General features: G+C 38.1%; 1 protein-coding gene across 1 annotated transcript in view; it reads right to left on the reverse strand.

Annotated features, from left to right (window-relative positions):
* The window catches only part of GALNT2 (polypeptide N-acetylgalactosaminyltransferase 2), a 55,556-nt gene extending 43,093 nt beyond the window's left edge, over positions 1-12,463 (reverse strand). The window contains exons 1-2 of the mRNA XM_026844576.1: positions 12,428-12,463; positions 3,346-3,436 (exon numbers count right to left, since the gene is read on the reverse strand). Of these exons, the coding sequence (XP_026700377.1) occupies positions 3,346-3,436; positions 12,428-12,463 (127 nt within the window). The remainder of the gene's footprint in view (positions 1-3,345; positions 3,437-12,427) is intronic.
* Positions 12,464-23,456: the final 10,993 nt, after the last annotated feature.

The following is a 23,456-nucleotide window of genomic DNA, read 5'->3' on the forward strand; positions in this document are numbered from 1 at the left end:
CCTCAGCACTTCCCAATGATTTTGCAACCTCCTTGGTAACTAAACTATATTATCACCCTTGCTTCTAATTTATAATACATCTTCAATCTGGAACATATGTTGAATATTTTCTGAAATACAGGACATGTCATGTCACTGCTTTTCCAGACTAAAAATAAAGATTTCAGTGCATGTTACAAAATACAATCTACATTTAAAATGCACTTCACAAATAGGAGCATGTTTGATTTAATTTCTTCTAGGGAAGTAACTGGGCTCTGTAGTTTCCTGAGTTTCAATTACTTTGCCAGGTGGAATGAGTATCAGAAAACACAACTACATTATTTCAAACTTAAATTAAGCAAGTTTGTAACTTCATATTCAAGCAAATATGTGTTTACCTGTACTGAGACCTAACAAGACAATAAATTGATCTTTTAAACTCAACAGTAAGTGAACTGCAGTTTGCTACAAGTCAAATAGAGGGGGGTGGAGGTGGGAATCACTGAACCAGTAAGAATCTGGAGCGAGAGTATGATGCAGTACTAAATGTGGTTTTGACAAGAAGTGCATATTTTACAGGCTATTCTGAGCCTGAGAAGCTGAGTAGAAACAAGAAAAAGGTGAAATCCAATGAAACTGTTGCTTTTTGTCCCAGGTATTTCCCAGCTCTGAAGTACTAGAGAAGACAATCAACAAAAATACTGCAATTCACTGCTGTTCTTTTTAATAAGCTGGTTAATTTTAAATAGTAAGCATATTTTGACTTTTTTCCTCTCTAATAAATAGCTGTTTTTAAAAATTAGTGCTAGTTTAGTACATTTTTTCCATTCCAGTTTCCATCCAAGCAGAGCTTGATATAAATAATTTTATATCTATCATTTATGATTTTCCTAGACTTTAAAATCAGCAAATGCAACACTAGTCCAGAAATCACAGAGTAAATTTGAGAAGAAAGGAGACCACTTCAGAGGGCTACATTTCCTGAAAAGCAGTGACAGCCCACAGAATATAAGAACAAGTGAATTTGGCTTCAGAACCCAGGAAGGAGGAAAAGCCTGGCTCTAGCTACAGCAGACGACCCTGACAACCATGTGCAATATGGATCACATGTATTAGGGAAGAGATAGATAACAGTAAAAGCAGCTTAAAATGAGATAGCAGAGAAAAAAAGCATAGCAGACGATTCTGCATGCAACCAAGCAGCAGTCAACAAAGAGTAGGAATAGATGGGTACAAAATCCTCTAAATAGCTCACACTCCCTCAATACAGCTTAAAAGCAGTAGGATACTCAATATAAATATGATTATTTTGACTTACAGGCATTAAGAGATTCCAGATCTTCATTAACAAAAAGAGCTGTTAGAGTAACTCCTGAAACTCCTATCGTTACAGAGAACCAGTTATACAGTTTTGCTTTAGCTATCCATTTAGACGGTTCAGAGTCAGCTTTTTTAACTACAAGAGGTAACATCACTATTTTCACAAAACAAGAAATACTTTTGCAGTGTATAATAAAGTCACCAAATGACAAAGGATAGATACACTCTGATGTACAGAAGGCAAAAAAGTGTAATCTTTATGTAAAGCCATTTTAAAGATAAATATAATAAACTATTCCTTAATTCTGAGAAGTTCTGAAAGACACTATGCTGTATAATGCTGAAATCTAAGCTACAGGTCTCCTAACCTCAATGGAAAAGCAAGAAACTTTTGAACCAAAGCCCTCCTAAAATTTTATCACTTTGCTTTAAAATAGTGAAAAGAATCTGCAGAAATATGAATTCCAAGCTTCATTGCCATAAGGATTCAAAAGTTTGCCTACATGAATTAAAAGTAATCAGAACAGTGATTTAAGCATGGATAACTTTGCCTGTGTAGCCTTTGATGTTTGATTCGAAACTCTCATACCACTTTGCAGTCAAGCCATAAGAGATTACTAATCAACAGATGAAATGAAAAAAGCCCTGACCTGCTGTACACTTAATTTTAATTCTAGCTTCAATACTTCCAATTCCTGGTATCTCTCCCTTCTTTTAATAGTCAAATGGCTACTTAGGGCCACTGGGAAGGGAAGGTCTTAGAGGAAATGTATAGGGTTTGGCCCAGAATACATAAGCATTCAAAAAAGGGAACATAAGTATAGTAGCTGGAAGGTGTAAAACTGGCTGACCTCCAATCCCAGTAACAATATTTGCAGAGAGTTCTGTTAAGGGAAAAAAATACTTGGAAAGATCTGCCAGAAACCAAGTTAACTAAGCCAAGCTCTTCAACTTTTTAGGATTTATTTCCTAATTCACACACAAAAGTAAAAGGTTTGCAAAAAAAGCATACATACATAACCAGAGTCTTGTCTCCCCTCTCTGGAAAGTAGCTAAAACAAGGTAGGCCAAAGGATACAGGAAAAAAGCCATGAATGTCAAACAGCCTATACTGTACCACAAGTCCAAGACTGTAAAACAAAAATCATACTTCACACATTATTGGGGATGAAAGTTTCCTGCTTTTTAAAGGAACGTTTAACTTGGTTAGTTCTTTCTTCAAGACTGCACAGCGTTTCAATGTCTGGCTAAGACAAATTTGGAAGCCAAACATTAGGATTAAAAGAAGAGTAAAAGCTATCTGATCAGAAGTTGTCCGCCCTGTATGGTAAACCTTTCCAATACAGCGTAAAATATTCAAATCCATTTTACTATTTCCGTATTCCTTAGTACATCAATTCTAGCTATATATTAAATCTCACTGATGTGAAACAGTTAAGCAGCAAAAGAAGTTTATGGAAGCAGTCACGTGAAATTAAGATTGCTTAACACTGAATTTTCCTAGCTCACCCTCAAGGCATAAGACCATTTCACTCAAATGAAACAAAAATCATGTTGCTCTGTAACTTGCCAGCATGTGACAAATACTGAGCAATTATGAAAAAAATAAGGTACACCATCAGCATACTCAAGGGAAAACCTGCCACATCAAAAGCTAGACAAAACGAAAAAGTATGAACCTTGGCTGAATCTTCAGTATGAAGCACAGTCCCAAAGCAACCTGTTCATTTCCTGCCAACATTATTCTTCAAGATAAATGGACTGCTTTTCTACCAGAGGCTTTTATGGCACCTCAGACCTACAGCAGGACAATACAAACATAGTAGCAAAGAGACACCGTCTCTATGGTTTTAAACACAAAGGAGCAGTAAGATTTAAGGAAGCTAAAGCTTTAAGAATAGAGAAGTACATATTGTTAAAATAACTCTAGCACTTTCAAACTACAAAGAATGATTAGAATCGGAACTACTGCTGTGTTTTATGGCTTTCAAGGGTAAATGTTTTATGGCTATGGTTCTTTCATAATAAACATTACTGCAATACCTGGAGGTAGCGTCTCCACACTTTGTGCTTTGTCCTCCCCATCGCTGCCACGTACGTCTTTCCTTTTGGGGTCGATATCATTTGGGTCCTCCTGAAAAAAGTACATAATCTTTAAAATAATCTCCTTAATTGATTTAATTTTGTGTTTTCAAGACAAACAGTAATAACTAATCTTTGTGGATTTTAAACTTGTGAAGTGGTCCAAGAGAGCTAACTTTGGATGATAAGAGAAAGGATGATTAATTTCCTCCATTACTTAAAAAAACATAAAAAAAGAACAAAAATTTAAGACAGGCTTTTCCATTTAGTTTATGCAGCAATTCTTATTTGGTAAAAAAAAACCACAACCCACAAGGTTAAGAAGGAAATGTAATAGGAAAGATGGAATATTTTTATTTATTTATTTATTTTAAATTAGTAATACTCAAATGAGCAATGCAGGCAAAAAGATTAAAAAACCTGAAGAAAGCCCTACTCTGGCAAGGAACAGACCAAATAGGAAAGTTATCCGAGAAACAGAAGACAGGTTACCTAGCAGTTATATCCAGAGAGGCAGCCTTCCTGTTGGAAAAAATCCTCCTAAAATATCTTCAAGTTGCTATTATCATGTGTTTGTTTCAGTGGGGCTTATTCTGGGCTTCACAGGCAGCTCTGCTGGATTTGCAATTCCAGTAATATTGATAATACCAATTTAGAGTTGAAAAAAATTTTCATGTCCCCCCTACTCCAATTTCCAACATTTCTTCTGAATCTATAAACCTAATTTTTCTTTAAACAACAACAAGAAGCCGCACAATCTTATATGCTCATTACCACAAAAATATAAAATGTCACCCTGAAATTATCCCATTATGTATTTAGAAGCAGCAGAAGGGTAATTTTTTTTAAAATTAAAAAAAAGAAAATTAGCAACTGTATGACAATTTGCAGACTACACTTAGCCACTTTTTGATTTAAGCGCCATCAGCTTCTGTTTTTCTTGCACACTTGCCAAAGGAAATTCTGTTTCCTTTTCTACATTTGCATTGAAGAAGTCCCAGTATAATACCGGTTTTATTTGCACAACCCTGCTAAAGACAACACCTTCACTGCATCATGTATACAATACTATATTGTATACTATACAATTAAGTGCCCCTAAAAACATTACCAGGCACTAAAACCAAGCAGTGCAGAACAGTTTCTAACTCTCCTAGGAATCAGTCAGTCTCCAGAACAGGGTGATGCATACTATATACTGTCTCTGCCACCCCAGCTCCTAAGCCACGGCTCAGAGTTCTTTGGGTAGATAGTAAGTAGTTGGAACAGGCTAAACTCACGTTGGTGAACATTTCAACCACAAATGATAACATTTCAGCATGTCCCCATGTGTCTGAGTTTTCTAATGTAAATTCAGCTTAAGTGTCTACATTAAGTAACCACTAATATTTGGAAATATGTTGGAAAAAAGGCATCAGATTTCTAAAATACTGTTTTCAGAGAAAAACAGCCATATAAACACTAAATCAGTTGAAAAATGAAATGCTACAAATGCATGTTTTTCATAGCATCATGCATCGAGGTTACCAGAGAGAAGGAATTTGTCCAGATTCTTCTCCTACATTTCACCATGTTGGTATATGCCTTAGGCTACTGGGCCTTGTGGAGATCAATAAGCTTCTTCAGTTACAGAAAGATTTAAGGCAACAAAAAACCCCAAACAAAACATACTCTCCAACAAACATAACACATTTCTAAAAAGTTCTCATGACTCATGCTGGTCTGGGAGATTATCCATCACTATGCAGAGAACCGCCAGCACGTTGAAACAGAAGCTTTCTATGGTTCTACAAAGTTGTATTTCACTAGTCACTTGGCTTTGTGCACCATTTTAAAAATTGCAGTGCTACAAAAACTCTTAATAAATGCAAGCATCAACTGTAGCTGGAAGTAAAGTCTTCAGTAAGAATATCAAGTTTTGCAAAATTCCAGGAAGCTTTTCACTATTCTAAATTACAGTAACGAGTCAAAAAAAAAAACCCTAAGTTGAAAAATAAATGCAAAACATCTATTAAACAATCAAAAAAAGTTGCAAGAATTTCTCCTGTAATTAAAAACTACTGAGTGCTTCCTCATTCTCTACTAGATAAGAGCTTTGTGGTATTTTTCTTTTTTAAAAGACGACGATTATAATTATTAAAATAGACTATTCAGCTAAAACTGATGTTCTGTTGCAAGCACGGTCACCCAATAAAGCATTTGGAAAGTCTATGTGGGAAACTCATGCCTTTTAGGGGCAAACAATGTTATATCCTTTAGAAAGAACTCAAGTGCACAAAAGGAAAAGAAAGCAGACATTAAAACCATAGATATAAGTATAACCGGTTTCTTTGCATCTCTGTAAACTGCTTCAGTATATTAATTTACTGCAATACATGAATGAATCATATGGTCAAATGACACTCCTATGTTGTCGTCATCACAGGACAGAGTTGCTTTTTCAGCTCGCTTGGAGTGAAGCAAACCCCTAACTTCTAATGTGATCTTTAAAAGCCACTTGCATTTGATGAGTAATCTTCTTGGTAGAAGATAACACTGCTTGAAAGTCATTCATACAAAAAGCTAAGCTTAAGGCAAGATTGAAAACAGCTGAAACCATTTATGAGGAGGCACAGTTCTTTAATCCTGAGAGCACAAGAGTATGATTTAATGAATACAAATTAAAAAGAAAAGGCTAATGCCTTTTCTATATTAAAATACTATTAATACTTTAAAATACTATTTTCCTGACATACTAAAAAAGCTGACAATACCAAGGCACAAGCTAAATACGTAAACGCTGTAAACACAAGGACATTTATTTATTAAAAAAATAAAAGGTAGCTGGCCAACTAGCATAGGCACTAACCAAATATTAGATGCACATGGAATTCCACTAGAGTAACACATTTGTGGTTGCTATTCATGCAGTTATTTTCTTGGGCCACAACACATAGCAACATCAAGATAAGCACATTCCAGCTATAATGCACATGTTGCAGGGATTTGGCATACATTAATTTTACACATCATGTCACTGCTTCCCGTTAATCCCTGATTCAGTACCAGATGCGAAGAAATAAAATTTGACACCATTCAGTGGGTAATCTTACAGCAGTATTGTAGTAATATTTTAGATATAACAAATAAACCTAAATCAAATATAATTTTTAAATTAAAATACCTTTGCTAGTCCAACAGCGCAGAAGTTAAGGTGATGTACATTTACTTATCAATTTGTTAAAACATTCCTTGCAATCCATAACCAGAACTGATTATGGTTAAATTGAATAAATTTGGGAGTTTGGTTTTTTTGGGGGGTGGGGGGGTGTTAGGTTGGTTAATCACTGAAGTGCAGCAACTTTTTGTTTCAGGATACAGTAAACTCTCTATGTTTCAGCCCACATCAGTTTACAGACCTTGCTATTGCCACTTTTCCTACTTAACTCACCCACTCCATTAAGACTACCTTGTAGATTGAACTTGAGATATGACAAAGATGGAATATGAAACTCTAGTTTCAAGAACTAGACTTGAAAAAATTGTTTCATGAAATGATTAGTTACACATTTGCAGCTGCTCTGACTGTGCAGGGAAAGGGAAGATGAGGTAGTACAAACACAAAGCAAGATCCAAACACGTTTTTACAGCATTTCGACACATCTACAAGACACAAGCATATTCAGCAAGAAATTTAAGACTAGTGCCATTTGTGTTTAGAAAGCTGTAATTATACACAGATGTACATTAGTGGATAATTTCATTACCACTACTTAGATCTTTCAGACCACTTATCCTTCTGGTTTGGGGGTATTTGTTCACACTGAACACTATATTCCTTACAAGCGTTGCAATGCTGTTAGCATTTTGGCAATTGTTATTTCACTCGGTACCAAAAACAAAAGGTATTAAACTGCTCCAAGTCCCTAGGTATTGCTCCTGTATTAAAAACCACTTAAAACCACTACTGGTTTTCCTATTTCTGTCTTTCAATACTTTTTTCTTTTAATTAAAGTTTCAAGTATCACGGATTTGACATTTAACTGCTATGTATTAGATCTCCTTATAGCAGAGATTTCTATCCTACACTGGCTTCCCATCAGGAAGAGAACAACTTACCAACTTGTAACATCACTAGATATATTAAGATATCACACGCCTTACTAAGTGGCAAGTCAACAGAGACTTCAGCAAAGCTCTTGCAGTTGAAAACATCTTAAGTAGGAAGCTGAGTGTGCCTCCAATACCAGCCACCCCTCTCACAGACAACCCAGTTGCTGCACAACATGCAACATTTGGGCACAGGAGAGATGAGCTATGACTGCACCACATGCTACCTGGACAGCTGCTGACTGTCTAGTGGCAGCAAGACAGATAAAAACATCTCACAGGCTAACACACAGCACTACCCAAAGGCTAAAGGCATCCAGCTATCCTAGACACATGTCAAATGAACTGCTTTGCTCATCACCATGTACCAGCACAACTTTTCCGTTCACTCAAAACACAAAGTGGGGAATTACACAGAACAAATTTCTACTTTCCTTCATAGTGTACACTCAGATAAAATAATTGAGAAATGTGACTTTATTGGACAAAATACATGATGAAATGTAACATTCGTTTTGGTACTTGCTTTTAAGATATTGGCCAAGGGCCAACTGCAGACAGATTTTCTTCTACTGGTGATTTTCTAAGAGGAAACTGAATACTGGCAGCATCTTCAAAGAGCATCATTTGATCCAGCTGGCCTAATACAAGGCTTCACTGCATCATGCTGTACAGATCAGTCAAATCAGTTGATGATTTTGGAAGGCGTGCTCTCGCTGCAGACAACACTCCTCTCAGCACTCCATACACTTTGTTCTGGTCATGTACTAGGGGACAGATACACATAGGCACTTTGATGTTACGTAGAACGGCACTTGGCATTGCAACAGTTTAATGCCTACTACAACTCAGACCTCCAAATCAAGCATGAAGGCTCCTTACAGAGCTTAGTCACCTAAGAAAAGGACTCAAAAGCCAGGCAGAGTCAGACAGCTGCCTAAGCCACAGACACCACAAAAGCCCAATCTTCTTTGCTACTGCTGGCACTTAATACCTGCCTCTCTTTTTCCCCTCAATTAAGTTTACAATCTTTTAATTAGACATCACATTAGATGCTTATAGAACAGTTAAGCATGTTCTGAAGCATCAGTTCCTCCTAACCCAAGAGAACATTCAGCAGAGGACAGAGTCCAGTGTGTTGGCTTGCTTTCTGACCCAGTGCTTACTCGCTGCTTTCCAAGAGGTCTTCAGAAACATGCCTCCAAGTGTCTCTTGCTGCAGTAAATGAGTCTAGCTTTCCTACATGCCAGGCAAGCACTCTAGCAATTTAATGTAATTACACTGCAGGGCACCCATGTCTTACCTTGTCAGCAAAAATGTTTTGTACGAAACTGAGATAAAGCATGCTCTAAAAATGCCTGGAACTCTGCTTCTTGCAGGCAAGACGTGCAGAAAATATTTCTTAAACAAATGCTGACTTGCTTTGATTGCTAGCTTTCTTAGCAGTAGTAAAACAGACATTTTCAATTACACCAAGGAACAAAGCATAAATATACAAACACTGAAAATATATGTACTTTATGGTATTTGATTACCACTGATAGACATAATGTCTGACATTAATACAGCAAAAATTATTTCATTTTTATTCTTATTCCTTTACTTAAACTAAGTAAACTGCTGCCAAAGGTATATTCCTTTCATATGTTTGAATATGCAAAACAGAAGCTTCCAGCGGGGGGGAACACACACACTCCTCATGTACACAAGAAAGCAATTCTAAATTCTCAAAAAAAGGGGAAAAAGTAACAAACATTTTATTTTGATGGCTCCATATATGGGAAATGTTTAGATAGGCTCTCAGTGAACACACTCAAAATATTTTGAAAATGCTGATTACTATAAGGTGTAGTCTCCAGACAAAATTAAATGCCTTAATGCCCTAACTTCCCCATAAATTTTACCTTTACTTGGAGCAAAATACATATCTTAGCGCTTACAGGCACTATTTGAAGTACCAAAACAACTATAAAACCTGACATTTTATAAACCCAGAATGGACTAGACAAAAATCATGCTTCATCTGAAGTTTCTGGTATACATGTATACATATTCTCCGAGGAAGGTCTCATCCAGCTTTGGAGTAGAAGATTTCTTTGTACAGCAAATGGGATCAACTTGAAGTTCTGGTTCAACTCCATTTAAGATTTCTGGGCATAATAAACTTATTCAACTGACAAGAGCCAACGAGCAACAGAAATCCCCAGACAGGGCAGGTAGGGCTATTCAGGCAGTAAGCTTTTAACGATAGGTAAGCTGTTAAATATGAAAATTCACATTTCAGTGTATTTTAGGGGACTAATTACAATTTGAAGTTAACAAAGTAACCGCATGACTTATCTCCCAAATCCCCACCTCAGTTAACATACACTGAGTTGATTAGCTCACAAATGCTATGCAGCTTTAGACTGTATTTTAGTATTTTACAATAAACAATTCTTCTGTAAGCATCTGACACATAACATGATCCTAAAAGTATGAAAAAAACCCCACCCCACAACACTTACAGCTCCATAAGAATTCAGATATTTAGCTCCAGATGACCTCTAATAAACCATGTTACCTTTTGCCTAGAAGTTTCACCCACTCTAGTAATAAATGTCTAAACTAAGTGGTCAACCTTATCATCTACCAAGAAAGCAGAAAATTAAATTATACTTGCCTTACAAAATTGGCAAGCTACTATACCACCAGAAAGAGGAAACAAAAACTGTCACAAAACTCACAAAAAATAAACCAAAAACATGCCCTTCATTTTCTTCAGCTGTACAATAAAAAGCTGTTGGAGCTGAAGTGGTCGTCAGACTGAGAGGACAGTCAAGACTGTGCAATAACACACATTCCTGTTCAGATAAAGTGTTGGTGGATAACAGCACATCTCTTGCCAGAGGCTGCTTCTGACACCATAAGCTACGTCTATCACGCCTAAAGAAGCCCTAACAACCAAGCAAAAACCTCCACAGAGGCTACCACAGACAGAAGCAGGACCAGCACCTGCTATGAAGCACCCAAGGATGAGAAAGCAAAACAACTCTCACTCCAATTTGTGGGAGAGACAATCACACCTCCACAGAAACAGCAGAAGCCAGGGGAAAATATCATATACCAGAAAACATGAGTGCAAAAGAAACGCTGCAGAGGAACCATTAAAAGGCTTTTCTATTTTTTTCTAAGTCTACTCAATCCTCATGATTCATGAAGCTCTGTAAATGTATATGGGTGGATGGAGGAGCATGGGGAAGGAAAAGAAGAAACATTGAGAGTACTGGGACTGATGGAAGGGTAAACTCTCAAGTCCACCAGTAAGGAAAAACTGAAAACCTTGAAAGCAAGGAATAACTATCTCTACAGATGGCAACACGGAGTCAGAAACAGTATCTGGTATTTCCTGTTAAATTTATCTTGTCTCAAAACAACTCTCACCTGTCTGCACTACCTGCCACAGACTAGGGAAATAAAACCATCACAGAAGATTTGCAATGATTATTTAAATTCAAGATAGCATCTGTACTAGATTTGCTTGACAAGGTTTTGGTAGCAGGGGGCTACACGGGTGAGGCTACTGTGAGAAGCTTCTAGAAGCTTCCTGTGTCCAATGGAGCCAATGCCAGCTGGCTCCAAGATGGATCCACCACTGGCCAATACCAAGCCCATCAGTGACAGTGGTAGTGCCTCTGCGATAACATTTAAGAAGGGGGGAAAAAAAGCTGCACAACAGCAACTGCAGACAGAAAGAGGAGTGAGAATATGTGAGAAAAAACAACTCTGCAGGCACCAAGGCCAGTGAAGAAGGAGGGGGAAGAGATGCTCCAGGCCCCAGAGCAGAGATTCCCCTGAGGCCCGTGGTGCAGCCCCTGGTGGGGCAGGCTGTGCCCCTGCAGCCCATGGAGGTCCACGGTGGAGCAGAGATCCACCTGCAGCCCCTGGGTGACCCCACGCTGGAGCAGGTGGATGCCCAAAGGAGGCTGTGACCCTGTGGGAAGTCTGCACTGGAGCAGGTTTGCTGTCAGGACCTGTGACCCCGTGGGGGACCCACACAGGAGCAGACTGTTCCTGAAGGGCAGCACCCCACAGGAGGAACCCATGCTGGAGCAGTTCATGAAGAACTGCAGCCCATGGGAAGGACTCACATTGGAGAAGTTTGTGGAGGACTGTCTCCCGTGGCAGGGACCCCACACTGGAGCAGGGGAGGAGTGTGAGGAGTCCTCCCCATGGGGAAGAAGGAGCGGCAGAGACAACGGGTGACGAACTGACCACAACCCCCATTCCCTGCACTACTGGGGGCAGAGGAGGTAGAGAAATCAGGACTGAAGTTAAGCTCAGAAAGAAATGAGGGGTAGGGGAAGGTGTTTAAAAATTTGGGTTTATTTCTCATTATCCTACTCTGATTTAATTGTTTCTGAACTAAATTTCCCCAAGTGAAGTATGTTTTGCTTGTGACAGTAATTGGTAAGTGATCTCTCCCTGTCCTTATCCAACCCTTTTGTTATATTTTCTCTCCCTTGTCCAGTTGAGGACAGGAGTGGTAGAGAGGCTTTGGTGGGCACCTGGATCAACCCACCACAACATCTATGTCTCTATTATCACTCAGTTTTAGTTCCCACAGGAAAGATTGATGGAGAAAAAGACATTTCTTTCAATTGATAATGTGGGGTTTTTTTTAAATAATGTTTAAAACAGCCTTCTATTCCAAAACTGTTGTCAGTCCAGACGCATAGTTCCATAATATACAAAGGGCACACTCAGCAGCAATGGTGTTTACATTGCTCTTTTAGTTGCGCTAGATTGTAAAAAATATCCAAGAATAAATTAATCATGAATCATCATCAATCAAAAGGAGACAAGCGATCTGATCTGTTGTACATATGCCAGGAAAAAACTTCAACAGCCAAAAAGAAGAGTCAGGAAGACATCACAAAAATTTATCATTTGCAACCTGTTTAAAGAATCTTACCAGTACGTCCACCTCCAAGAAGCATTTTGTCATCATGTCTCGTGTGGGTCAAAAAGTGTTTTGAGGTACATACTCAGGCAGCAGCATTAATTTTAATATGCCTATCTCATACCTACTGCTTATCCTATACTTTATAAAGTTTACAAAGAGTATTTTCAATTTTCTTGGTTGATTGTTTTGATTGATCAGTCTCTGAAATGGGACAAGGTAAAAAAAACTGGTGACAGGTCCCAAAAAGTAGGGCACGGCTTGGTGTACAAACAGTATGTGCCCACTGAGCTTCTTTCAAAGTTCATAGCTGTTTGAGAATTACTGTGCGTATTCATTTTCTTGCTTGAATGCCTTCCAAGATGTGAAATCCGAACATTCAAGTATCTTGATACAAGTACACAGACTCCAATTCAGATCCAAGAGATACAGTGGGCACACTAGTCATTCAAAAAATTAACAAGATTAGACTAAACCTCTGTTTAATATTCCCAGCTGATTTCACTTACAGCAGATGAAAGATCCAACAGAACAACTAGTCCAGCAAGGGGAAGAAACCAGTACAATATAATCTTAAACTGCTGCAATGTTTTCCAGAGCGAGCACGTAGCTAGTGCTGCTTACCCTGGCAAGTCAGCTGCTGCTGAAAGGGGCTGTTCACACCTCACCACATCTCCATCCAGAGCTACTGGACTGTCCCCACTTCTCCCCTTATAGACACTGGTGGTGCAGATCAGGGGATCTGATTCATTCAGATGACTTGACAGTGAACTGGCAGCAGTATGGATGTATTATTTCACTGGTCAGACTTTTTTTCAACCACAAGATCAACCACTACATTATCTGAGGTATCTGATGCAAGGGAAGGAGAAGCAAGGGTAGCAGGGGAAAAGGTGCTGAAAGGGGTGTTCCCATTACAAGTAAAGGATTACAAGTTTAGTTACAACCTTAAACCACCCATCGCTCAAAACCACTATATATTTTTCTGCTTGAAAGAAGGCAATTACTCCAACAAATGCTCAGGCATGATTTAATGCCATCTCTTGTTAATTCTACAATATCAGAAGTGTCTGATGAATTAGCCTGCATTTCAAAGTCCTGTCCCTAATCCCCTTTGAATTCAGCTGATCACTGCTTGCTCTTAGCTCCAGGACTGACTCTCTAAAGAAGAAAAAAAAAAGTTTTCCCACGGGAGAGGGGGAAAAAAGAACAGAAATCAAAGGGTGTGGTGCTTTGTTTTAATATTTACGCACATGAGAAAGTCTCATATTTTCTGGAAGTCCAGGAAACAGAAGTTAAATAATTGAAAAGCAAAGGATTGAATAAATAAGAACTGTTTAAAATGTATGCATCCAATAACTTAAACACACTGAAGTAATCCAAATAACACAGATACTTCCAGTTCTTCATCTATATACTTCCAAAGGAAGCAGCAGGCAATCCCTCAGCTGCAATACAAGAACCAAGCTGGGCAGAAGGGAAGAACGTAAGAGGGAGAGAAAAAAAGAAAAAAAAAGTCCCATGCCTTTATACAAATCTTGAAGCACAGAGAGCAGAAAGAGAAAGCTGTTAGAACTAAACCCTTTTCAGCTTAATTTTTTTTTTTAAAAAATACTTAAGTCTGCAAATGTAAGAGAGATCAAAAGGAAATACATTTATCACAAATGCAAGTATATGTAAAGGCAAAACTGCTGTGGCAATCATGTCTGCAGTTCGCTAGTAAAGGGAACAAGGTGACTATTACAACAAAACGACACAGAAATACGATCCAAGAGAGCTATCTTGAAGGAAGAAGAAAAAAGAAGATACAGTTAACAGGTTGAGTGTTTTGCTGGATCAGATCTGCAGGGTTATGATGCAGAAGCAACACAATGTCACACCACATCTTCTCAGCCCTAACAGAAGTTTATCGCAGTCATATAAGGAAATAGAAGGTAGGTTGAGACAAGGGAATAAAAGTTGCTGTGTCTTGGATCTTTTCTGCAGCATGCAAAAGCATTGCTTTTTTCTCTAAGGAAACAAGAAGTGATATTGACTTTAAATCCTAACCTTTTTAAAAAGGGGAAAAGATTAATCTTCAGATTCAAAAACTGAGTGACTGAAAAAAACAAGGGAACTATTTCCTCTACCTCTTTCAAGGAAGACATCTTTGAACACAAACAGATGGATCAAGTCCCAGAAGTCTGAAAAATTACTTAGTAACTCCTCTAACTAAATAACCTTATGACAAGCTTGCATTTGACAGATGACTTCTGCCTTCAATAACTCTCTGCATATTTTCCCTTCTATCCCAACATTAGGATTTATGGACAAGTCTCTGCAGCTCTGGGCACATGACACAGTACACATAGTATCACTATTCAGCATCAGTTTTGAATAAGAATCTGCAGTTAAACAAAGAATCAAAATGAAAAATATTGTCCACAGTAAGTGTAAAGTTTTAGTACAGTCCAAAAATTCTGACAGTAAATGATCTCTATTAATGCATTCAAACATTAAAGGCTCCACAGTATCAAATTCACACAGATGATTCCCAATAACATCTTTCAGTTTTGCCAGACCTAGACATAATTCATCCAAAATACTCTGGACTACTAAATCAAAGATCAATCCCATAATGAAACAAATGCCTATCACAAACCAGACAAGAAATGGGAAAGGCAGTCCCCTGCATCAGGAGGAAACACTAATCACTACAGAGATAAGAGACATTTATACTTCCTTCAAATTCTTTCTGCCAAATTTTAGTACTGAGATTTGTATCTGAAGTAGGCAATGAAGAACTTTGTATCTCTACTCAACACACAACAAAACTATGTAACATTATACTTTTGAAAGACACCATTCTGCAATAAGGCATTGACTGGAAGAAAAAAAAAAACAAAAAATACACCAACAAAAAAACCCACCCAAACACCAAAAAACCCAAACTTGCTTTTTTTGTCTACTAAGGTTAACACCCAAAGTGATGCTGTTACAGGAAACCAATGTCAGAGGACTCTATTAGTAAAATTTTAACTACACACAGGCCCACAGCTCCAAGGCAGGAAATCAGGCATTTCACCTTGCTGCTATATTTGCTCCTAGCACACAGCACTGCGTTTCTTTTGAACTGAGTGAGCTTCATTTCGTTTGTACTTTCTGAAAAAGTACATTCCTTCAAGTTGGGATCCCATTTGCTGAATCCTGAGCAAAGGCAGATAGTGAGGCATAGAGGGGAGCAGAAGCTTTATGCAGCTAAATTTTATACTAAGTGTATAAATGCAGCCTTTTAGACACAATTTTCAAGATTTCCATTGTTATCAGATATATCTATGAAACCTGGGAGAACATAACCTTGAGTTGTGAGACAGAGCTAAGAACACACAAACCTGTTCATAGGAAAACAAGTTTTTCGGGACAGAGATGTTTGAAAGGACTGGGATATTTACTGAAGCATCCCAGAAATCTTGCAGATTTGCAAGCAGCAAGCTGGAAGGTGATTTCACACTCTACAGGCACACTGGAGTTAATCTCATTCTAAAAAGAGGAGGGAAACCTCCTCCTGGATGTTTAGGCCTAGCAATAAGAGGGTGGGGGCTAAAGTCTGCTCAAGTTATGGCCTATTCATCTGCAATCCCTCAGAGGAGAGGTCACCAACTGTGCACCCTTCACAGAGATCACACACAACCTCCACAAAGAGCCCCTATCATAGAAACTGACCCAAGTGGGAGAAAGCCAGAACTAAAGGCTGATCCAAGCATGACGGCTAAACCAGGTGCAGTGCAGAAAGCTTTTGTGCTGCTCTCAAAACTACTAATAAGAAAAAAAGTCTTGGAATTTAACAACTCAAAAGACTCCAACAGGAAAGATGACTCCAACTCAGATTACACTTTAAGGCTGCCTAACTCATAAACTATTAGAAACTTCTCAAAGTTGAAAATTTAAACCTGCAGGATCTTATGAGGTACCATTTTCTAGAATTCATCAGCTCAAACAAGGTTTTTTTATGACCAATTTGGAAATGGAATATTAGCCTTAATGTTGGAAAATGCCAAAAGATGAGGTAAGTCATCAACTGTTTTGGAAGTCATGGATGGTATGTAAAAAACAGCAAAATGTCACTCCTATCATCTACCATTTCCACAATATGTATGACCCCACTGTTTTCAACAGTGAGCTCTCTGCCTCCTCTTGGTAGATATGCCCATATACTGACATTTAAGTCAGAAGTAATCTCAAAGTAAATGAAAAGATAAGAAAAAGATTTGGGGAGGATGACTCCTTAAATTCATGTGCATGCATTTATACCTATGTATGCACACACAAAAATACATACACACATGCATACACACAGAGAGAAGTACCCTTTCACATTAGCAGCCAGAAGTAAAAATCACAGCTTACTTTGTAGTAGAAAAATGGGGGCAGGCATGTGGTGGGAGACCAAGTGCCCTTTCAAAAGCACAACAGAAATCCTAACAAGTAATTTGAGCTACCTTTAGAAGACAGAAAAAAGTAACATGTGAGAAAACAGGTGAAATCCTGATCACAGCACATCAGCAAATAACAAAATTAATAGATACATTACACCAAAGAAGAAAAAAAAAAAAACTAAGGACAAGCAAGGTTTCACAAAGACTAAGGGAAAAAAATATTAATATCAACAGTCTTGAACCCACAGCACCATTCTCAAATTTAGCTGGTAGAATAAAAGGGTGCATTCAGCTTCCTGAAAAATAGTCACATGGATTAGAAAATTCCTTAAAGATGAGAGAGTAAGGACTACGTAAGGAAACTCCGGAAAGTCAGTGTATATATCTATACAATAGAAGGCAGCTCTAAATCACAAATTAGCTCCAGTAAGAATACGGTTATCAGTTTGATGCTTGTACTGACCAGCAAGCTTCATATTCAGAAAGATCACTGCACTGCTCTGAATATTTTAATTACTCTACATGAACATACTAACTACATGAACTTCCCATGTTGATGGCCAATCAAGCAAGATACAGCCAGGTATCTGGTAACACAGTATCTAACACTACAGATCTTTTTTTTAAAAAAAGAAAAAGAAAAGCAAAAATGAAACCAGTACAACTCCCACAACCATAAAGAGTTTGTTTCACTAATAGGATATTATTTCTTATTTCTCATCCTTTTTCATTTCATTTTCTGTAACTGTCAAAACAGTAGCAGAACTGACAGAATGAAATGCTGATGTGGTGGGAAACAAAGTAAGATTATTTTGGTATTGGCTATTCCACAAAATATTCAAGGGAAAAAAAAAAAAAAAAAGGAGACAGAAGCATCTTATTTCCTTGCATCAGTCTGAAAATCTGGGTTTTATTTGTGCCCTCGCATACACTGCAGACTTAGTCCTGTTTTGCAGAGTGGTAACACCACTTCACACCTGAAATCTGATTCATCTACTCTTTTCCAACTGTTATCTGACTAGAACACCACTGCTACAGGTTAGCAACCTTCTTTCTGGCTAAAAAGGTGATAGCTGTTTTAAATCCAGTCTCACACTCCATTATGAAGTGCCACTGCGTTGACGAAATTTATCAGAGACATCTCATCACACACACAAAAAAAACCAACACTGGACTGTGCAGATTGCTATGGCTGTATTTTCCACTTTTACTGATTGTAGAGACACTTTTACACAGAATCTCATTTTACAGCTGTCCGGTCCCAACAGTTCAGACAACAGGGCGATGAAGGGAACAAGTAATAACATGAGATACTACCTGTAGATATCAATACAGCTGCATCACTGGCTTTTAAAACTTAGTTCACCGTTGTTCTTTCAAATCATCTATAATTCCTCATCACAATGAGGCATTATAAGTGTCAAGTTTCATCAGCCAGTCCTTTCACTTCAAGGTTGAATGATAATATTTGAGAGCAACAGGTTATAAGTGCAGACATTCAGTATCTCAAGCATGAAAGCTAGATACCTATGGCAAAACAAAACAACCCATACCCAAACTGAAACAACTTTTCTGATTTTTTTCTTAAGTCCTAGAACAGTTTGCTTCACCTAAGATTTAGGGGAGAGCGTAACAACTTATTCAGACCTGGAGGAATTCAAACTATGTAAGCCAGAAGTTCTCAGATACTGTTTTATCTTCCTAATGACTTAATTTGATTAGTGTGGATAAATAAACCAGGTATAGTTGACTAGCTTCAATTTTTAGACCAGTCACCCTATCCAAAAGTTAGAGTCACAAGATTTTAAACCCCACCCCACATTGCTGTAATTTCTTACCCCATTTTGTTTGTATTTTGGAAAAAAGCACAAAAATATTGAGCCACAGCATACAAGTGAAACTGAGCTTCAGATTAGTAGTATTTAGCACAGCCATACTTCTCATTTACACAGTCTAATAATTCAAAAGCTATTTCTAGACTGAGTAAATATGATCTGTCAAATTCCTTCAATTCTGACTCACTTAGCCAGATTAATAGTTGAGTTGCAGCCTAAATGCAGCTTTACCATAATTTTAAAGACTTCAGTAAGACTAAAATAGATAACAGAACTATGCAAGCCGCAGCATTTATAAGCTAAAAGCATGTGAAATTAGGCTTTGTAATCTTAACCCACAAGGAGTTACAGATATTTTAATTCACAATACACCTGTTCCTTCAGGGACATCATAATCTGATGTGTCCTTATCTACTACATTGTGTGGTTTCAAAGAACTTGAAAGAGATGAACTATTGAAGCTTATTTTGAATTGAACAACAGATTCAAAAGCCGGAGGAGGAAGAATAATAAGGAAGGAAAGAAATAGAACGGTCCATCAAAAGAATTTTCTAGGATGGGAGGAAGGCTAAAAAAAAAAAAAAAAAATACTGATACATACAGACGCAAAAAATTCCTAGAGAAAATGAAGGTAAACCTCAGAACCACCAAGCAACAATTCAAATGTTTCAGATAACAGCAACTTTAAAATGTTATTATTAAAAACACAGAACACTTAAAAACTCAATTATTTTGTACTTGCAGAAAAACACAGATAAAAAGAGACACATAAGTCACCTGCTCTTAAAGTGTGTGCTGTTCTGTTGATGGATAATATTCACATGCTGAGATTAAAGTTGAAAAAACTAAGTCCTAAAGAAAATTCTGAAAGACAAAATGCACTAAATTTACACAAGCACTAAAAGCAACATTCACAGACAATTTAAAGGGGGAAAGGAGGGGGACACACACTTCAACTTCTTTAGGTACTGAACGCTGCTTTTCAAAAGCCAAGTATCTGCTACTTTTTGCCAGTCCCAAGCAATACTGGTTGGTGACTCCAACCTTTTTCTTTTTCACTCATGCACTCACATTTCTTTCCTCTTAGAGGATGAATCAATCCTTACAAGCAGAGTTGAATTCTTTGATGCTCAAATTGATCAGATGCCACCGAATCAAGCTGCAACCCAAACAGGAGCAAGTTATAGCAGTGGTTTCTTACATTGCTTTTGAAAGCTGCCAGCTCTATCTACTTCCTCAACCTAACATGAAAACCTGTTCTGATCCTCTGTTTCACAAGTCTGCACCTTTTCCTTTCTCCAAACATTTTTGACTGCTGGCATTGTTAAAAGAAGTTGCTTACTGTCAGCATTACCTGCACCTGAGAAACTTATGTATTATAAATTGGGATGGCCATACTTGGCCCTGAAACGGTACTAAGCACCGTTTACAAATTTTCTGTTACTGCTTCAAAGCCATGCACTTGGCAACCATTATTTTTACAGTTTCTTGTGCTTGTGACTTCTTTGCCATCAGCGCTTACACAAAACAATCAAAAATCCATTGTCAGCTTCATACCCAATGCTAACCATTTGTTGCAATGGCACATGCTTAGAAATAATGCTGGTAACGTATCAGTAGTCTCTAAACTTTCTTATACAGGGAGAAATGGAACTGGACAAGAGTTTCTCTTCATAAGCACAATAATATAATAAATTGGTTTAGAATAATTGTTGCACAAATTATTATTTTGTTTATCTAGCAGCTGCTTTCATTACTGCTAAAGGAATTCTTTTGGCTGGAGTTACTGAAAATAACTGACCCATTGCTAAAGATGTGGTAGGTGAGGTGTCAGACATAAGCAGGAACTTACAATTTTAAAATCATATTTAAGTAGGTGAAAACCCATAAAATGTTGAATATTTGTTAAAATTCATGACCTACAATGAGAGCAATACGTTTTCTGTTAGGGAACACCTTTATAAGTAAATTGGTTTTGAATCAAGCCATTAGTTTAAATGCTTTTCAGATACAGTAAGAAAAACGTTGTATTAAACACATGACCACAAACAACTTTGAGAACAATCTTGATTCATTGCTTGGTTACAGTAAACCTGAAGCAGTGCACATAGACAGGTTTATTGATTAGTTCTGGACACAGGAAGATCTTGCATTTATAAAGTCAATGTACATGAGGCAAAGAAACATAGACAAAAACTTGTACACTACAGTTTACACTTCACTTTAATAGAAGGTATCGATTCTATCTTAAGCATCAGCTTATTCCACTGACTATAGACCACTGCTGCTAGCATCACTGAAGAGAAACAAGGTAATTCAATTTTTAGATTTTCAAATATCCCTCTGTGCTGTTTTTCAGAAGTGTTTTAATAAATGGTAAAATTATATTTATGGAATAATGAGATACCCTTGACACCACGGCAAGTAAATAGATTATTTTAAGCCTAGGTACAAAGTCTTATGACAATTATTCAAGACTTGAGTAGCAAACTTAGTATTCCGAAATAGTTCACTGGCAACCACACTAAGCCTTGTGAATAGCAAGCAGCACCTTGTATTTCTTAGTGGCCCTTTACACACCTGTGCTTGTATCTCCTCACATTAAACATTTTCAAGTTGAAGCAGTACATTTTTCCACTTCTATTTAGATTTCTTTGCTCAGTTTTCCCACGTTAATGGATTTTACTACCATCTTGCACTCCGATAAGGTTTCTGAATTAAAAAGGTTTATTTTAATCCACTTTTCTATATAAAGTGTTAAAATTAGAGAAACTGCCCCCATAACAGTTTTTATTTCATATGCTTATTCTTCCTTGCCCTCATCCCCAAAGAAAAATATACAGTACCTCTCCAACAGTTCACACACCTGATGGCAATTCTTAGGGATAATTTTGGGGAACACCTACCACCACTGAAAACAACCACATCATACTGAAGATCTTGACCATATCAAGGAGGGTGAGCATATAGGGCAGGGAAATCAATACAAAAGGTGATCTGGAGAACATAACCTATCAGCCCTCAGGTGTTGCATCAAAAGGACTCTTCTAAACAAAAGAAAATGCTTCGCACTTTTTAACCAGATTAGTCCTTCACATCTATTTGGATATGTCCAGGTTAAATTCCAGGAAACTGTAGTATGAGGAAAAATACACAACCTGCAGAACTGACAGAAGCAGAGTCAAGAGATTTTTCAGAAGAGAGGGGGTCACATCTGGAACTCTCTAGAGGTGGGGGAAAGGAGAAAAAAAAAAAAAAAAAGGAGAATATAATATACTGTGTACTCATAAACCCGAACACATGGATCTAAGAAAAAAAAAAAGCTGCATACTCACGTTTAATTACGAAAAAGAAAAGCAACTTGGAAGGCAGCAGAGATCATAAGAAATGGTTCTCCAAAATTAAAAGAAACAGAGCTCTGCACCAGCAGAAGCAAGGAAAAACAAGCCTGCTCTGAAATCCAAACCAAATCTTAGTCATGAATATCTACAAGCTATATAATGGTATGAATAATACATATTCCAGATGAGAGAAAGTAAATATTTGTTCTCTTAATGAGATCACTCCTTTGGAGATGAAAAAGATACTGGTTATTTTTACTTAACTTCTGAGTTCTCACATTTCATCCCCTTAAAAGTCAGAACTGCATCCCTGATGATGGATTTTCTTGGAGAAGATCAGTATGAGCTGCGTGGCTCTGAACTTTCTAGAAACTACACTGAAATCTTGTAACCTTTTGAAGAAAATAGTGTCTTTATTGCCAATCATACTCTGAAAGCACAAATTTCTGTAGCTAGGGTAAAAAAAAATTAATACAGTGTAGGATTAAGGAAGTACACCAAGCATCACGGGACCCAAATGAGAGCACTCCTGGAAGAACAATACCACCTTCCTCCTCCACACCATTGATAAACTGGACATGTCTGTCTTTCAATGACGGACTAGAATAAAATTAGTTTTCCCTGCTCTTGCACCAGACATTCTGCAGTTTGCATTCTTAATCTGCTTTCTATGTTGGTTCAGCACACAGAAGGATGTGTTACACATGCACACTGGCAATATGTTTAGTTATAGCTGAAAAGCAGTTCAAAAAAACCCCTTAAAACTTATTCCTAATGAGCTTTGGGTATCTCAATCACAGAATCATCTAGGTTGGAAAAGACCTTGAAGATCATCCAGTCCAACCATTAACCTGACAGTTCCCAACTACACCAGATCCCTCAGCGCTATGTCAACCTGACTCAAACACCTCCAGGGATGGGGACTCCACCACCTCCCTGGGCAGCCCATTCCAACGCCTAACAACCCCTTCTGGAAAGAAATGCTTCCTAATATCCAGTCTAAACTTTCCCTGGTGCAATTTGAGGCCATTCCCTCTTGTCCTATCACTTGTTACCTGGTTCAAGAGACTCATCCCCAGCTCTCTGCACCCTCCTCTAAGGGAGCTGTAGAGGGCGATGAGGTCTCCCCTCAGCCTCCTCTTCTCCAGACTAAACACCCCCAGTTCCCTCAGCCGCTCCTCGTACAACCTGTGCTCCAGACCCTGCACCAGCTCCGTTGCCCTTCTTTGGACACGCTCGAATCATTCAATGTCCTTTTTGTAGTGAGGGGCCCAAAACTGAACGCAGGAATCGAGGTGCGGCCTCACCAGTGCTGAGTACAGGGGTCAGATCCCTTCCCTGTCCCTGCTGGCCACGCTAGTGCTGACACAAGCCAGGATGCCATTGGCCTTCTTGGCCCCCTGGGCCCACTGCTGGCTCCTGTTCAGCCGGCTATCACCCCCCCCCCGGT

This window comes from Athene cunicularia (assembly GCF_003259725.1).
Source record: "Athene cunicularia isolate RWA chromosome 3 unlocalized genomic scaffold, athCun1 chr3_part1, whole genome shotgun sequence".
Classification (NCBI taxonomy): domain Eukaryota; kingdom Metazoa; phylum Chordata; class Aves; order Strigiformes; family Strigidae; genus Athene; species Athene cunicularia.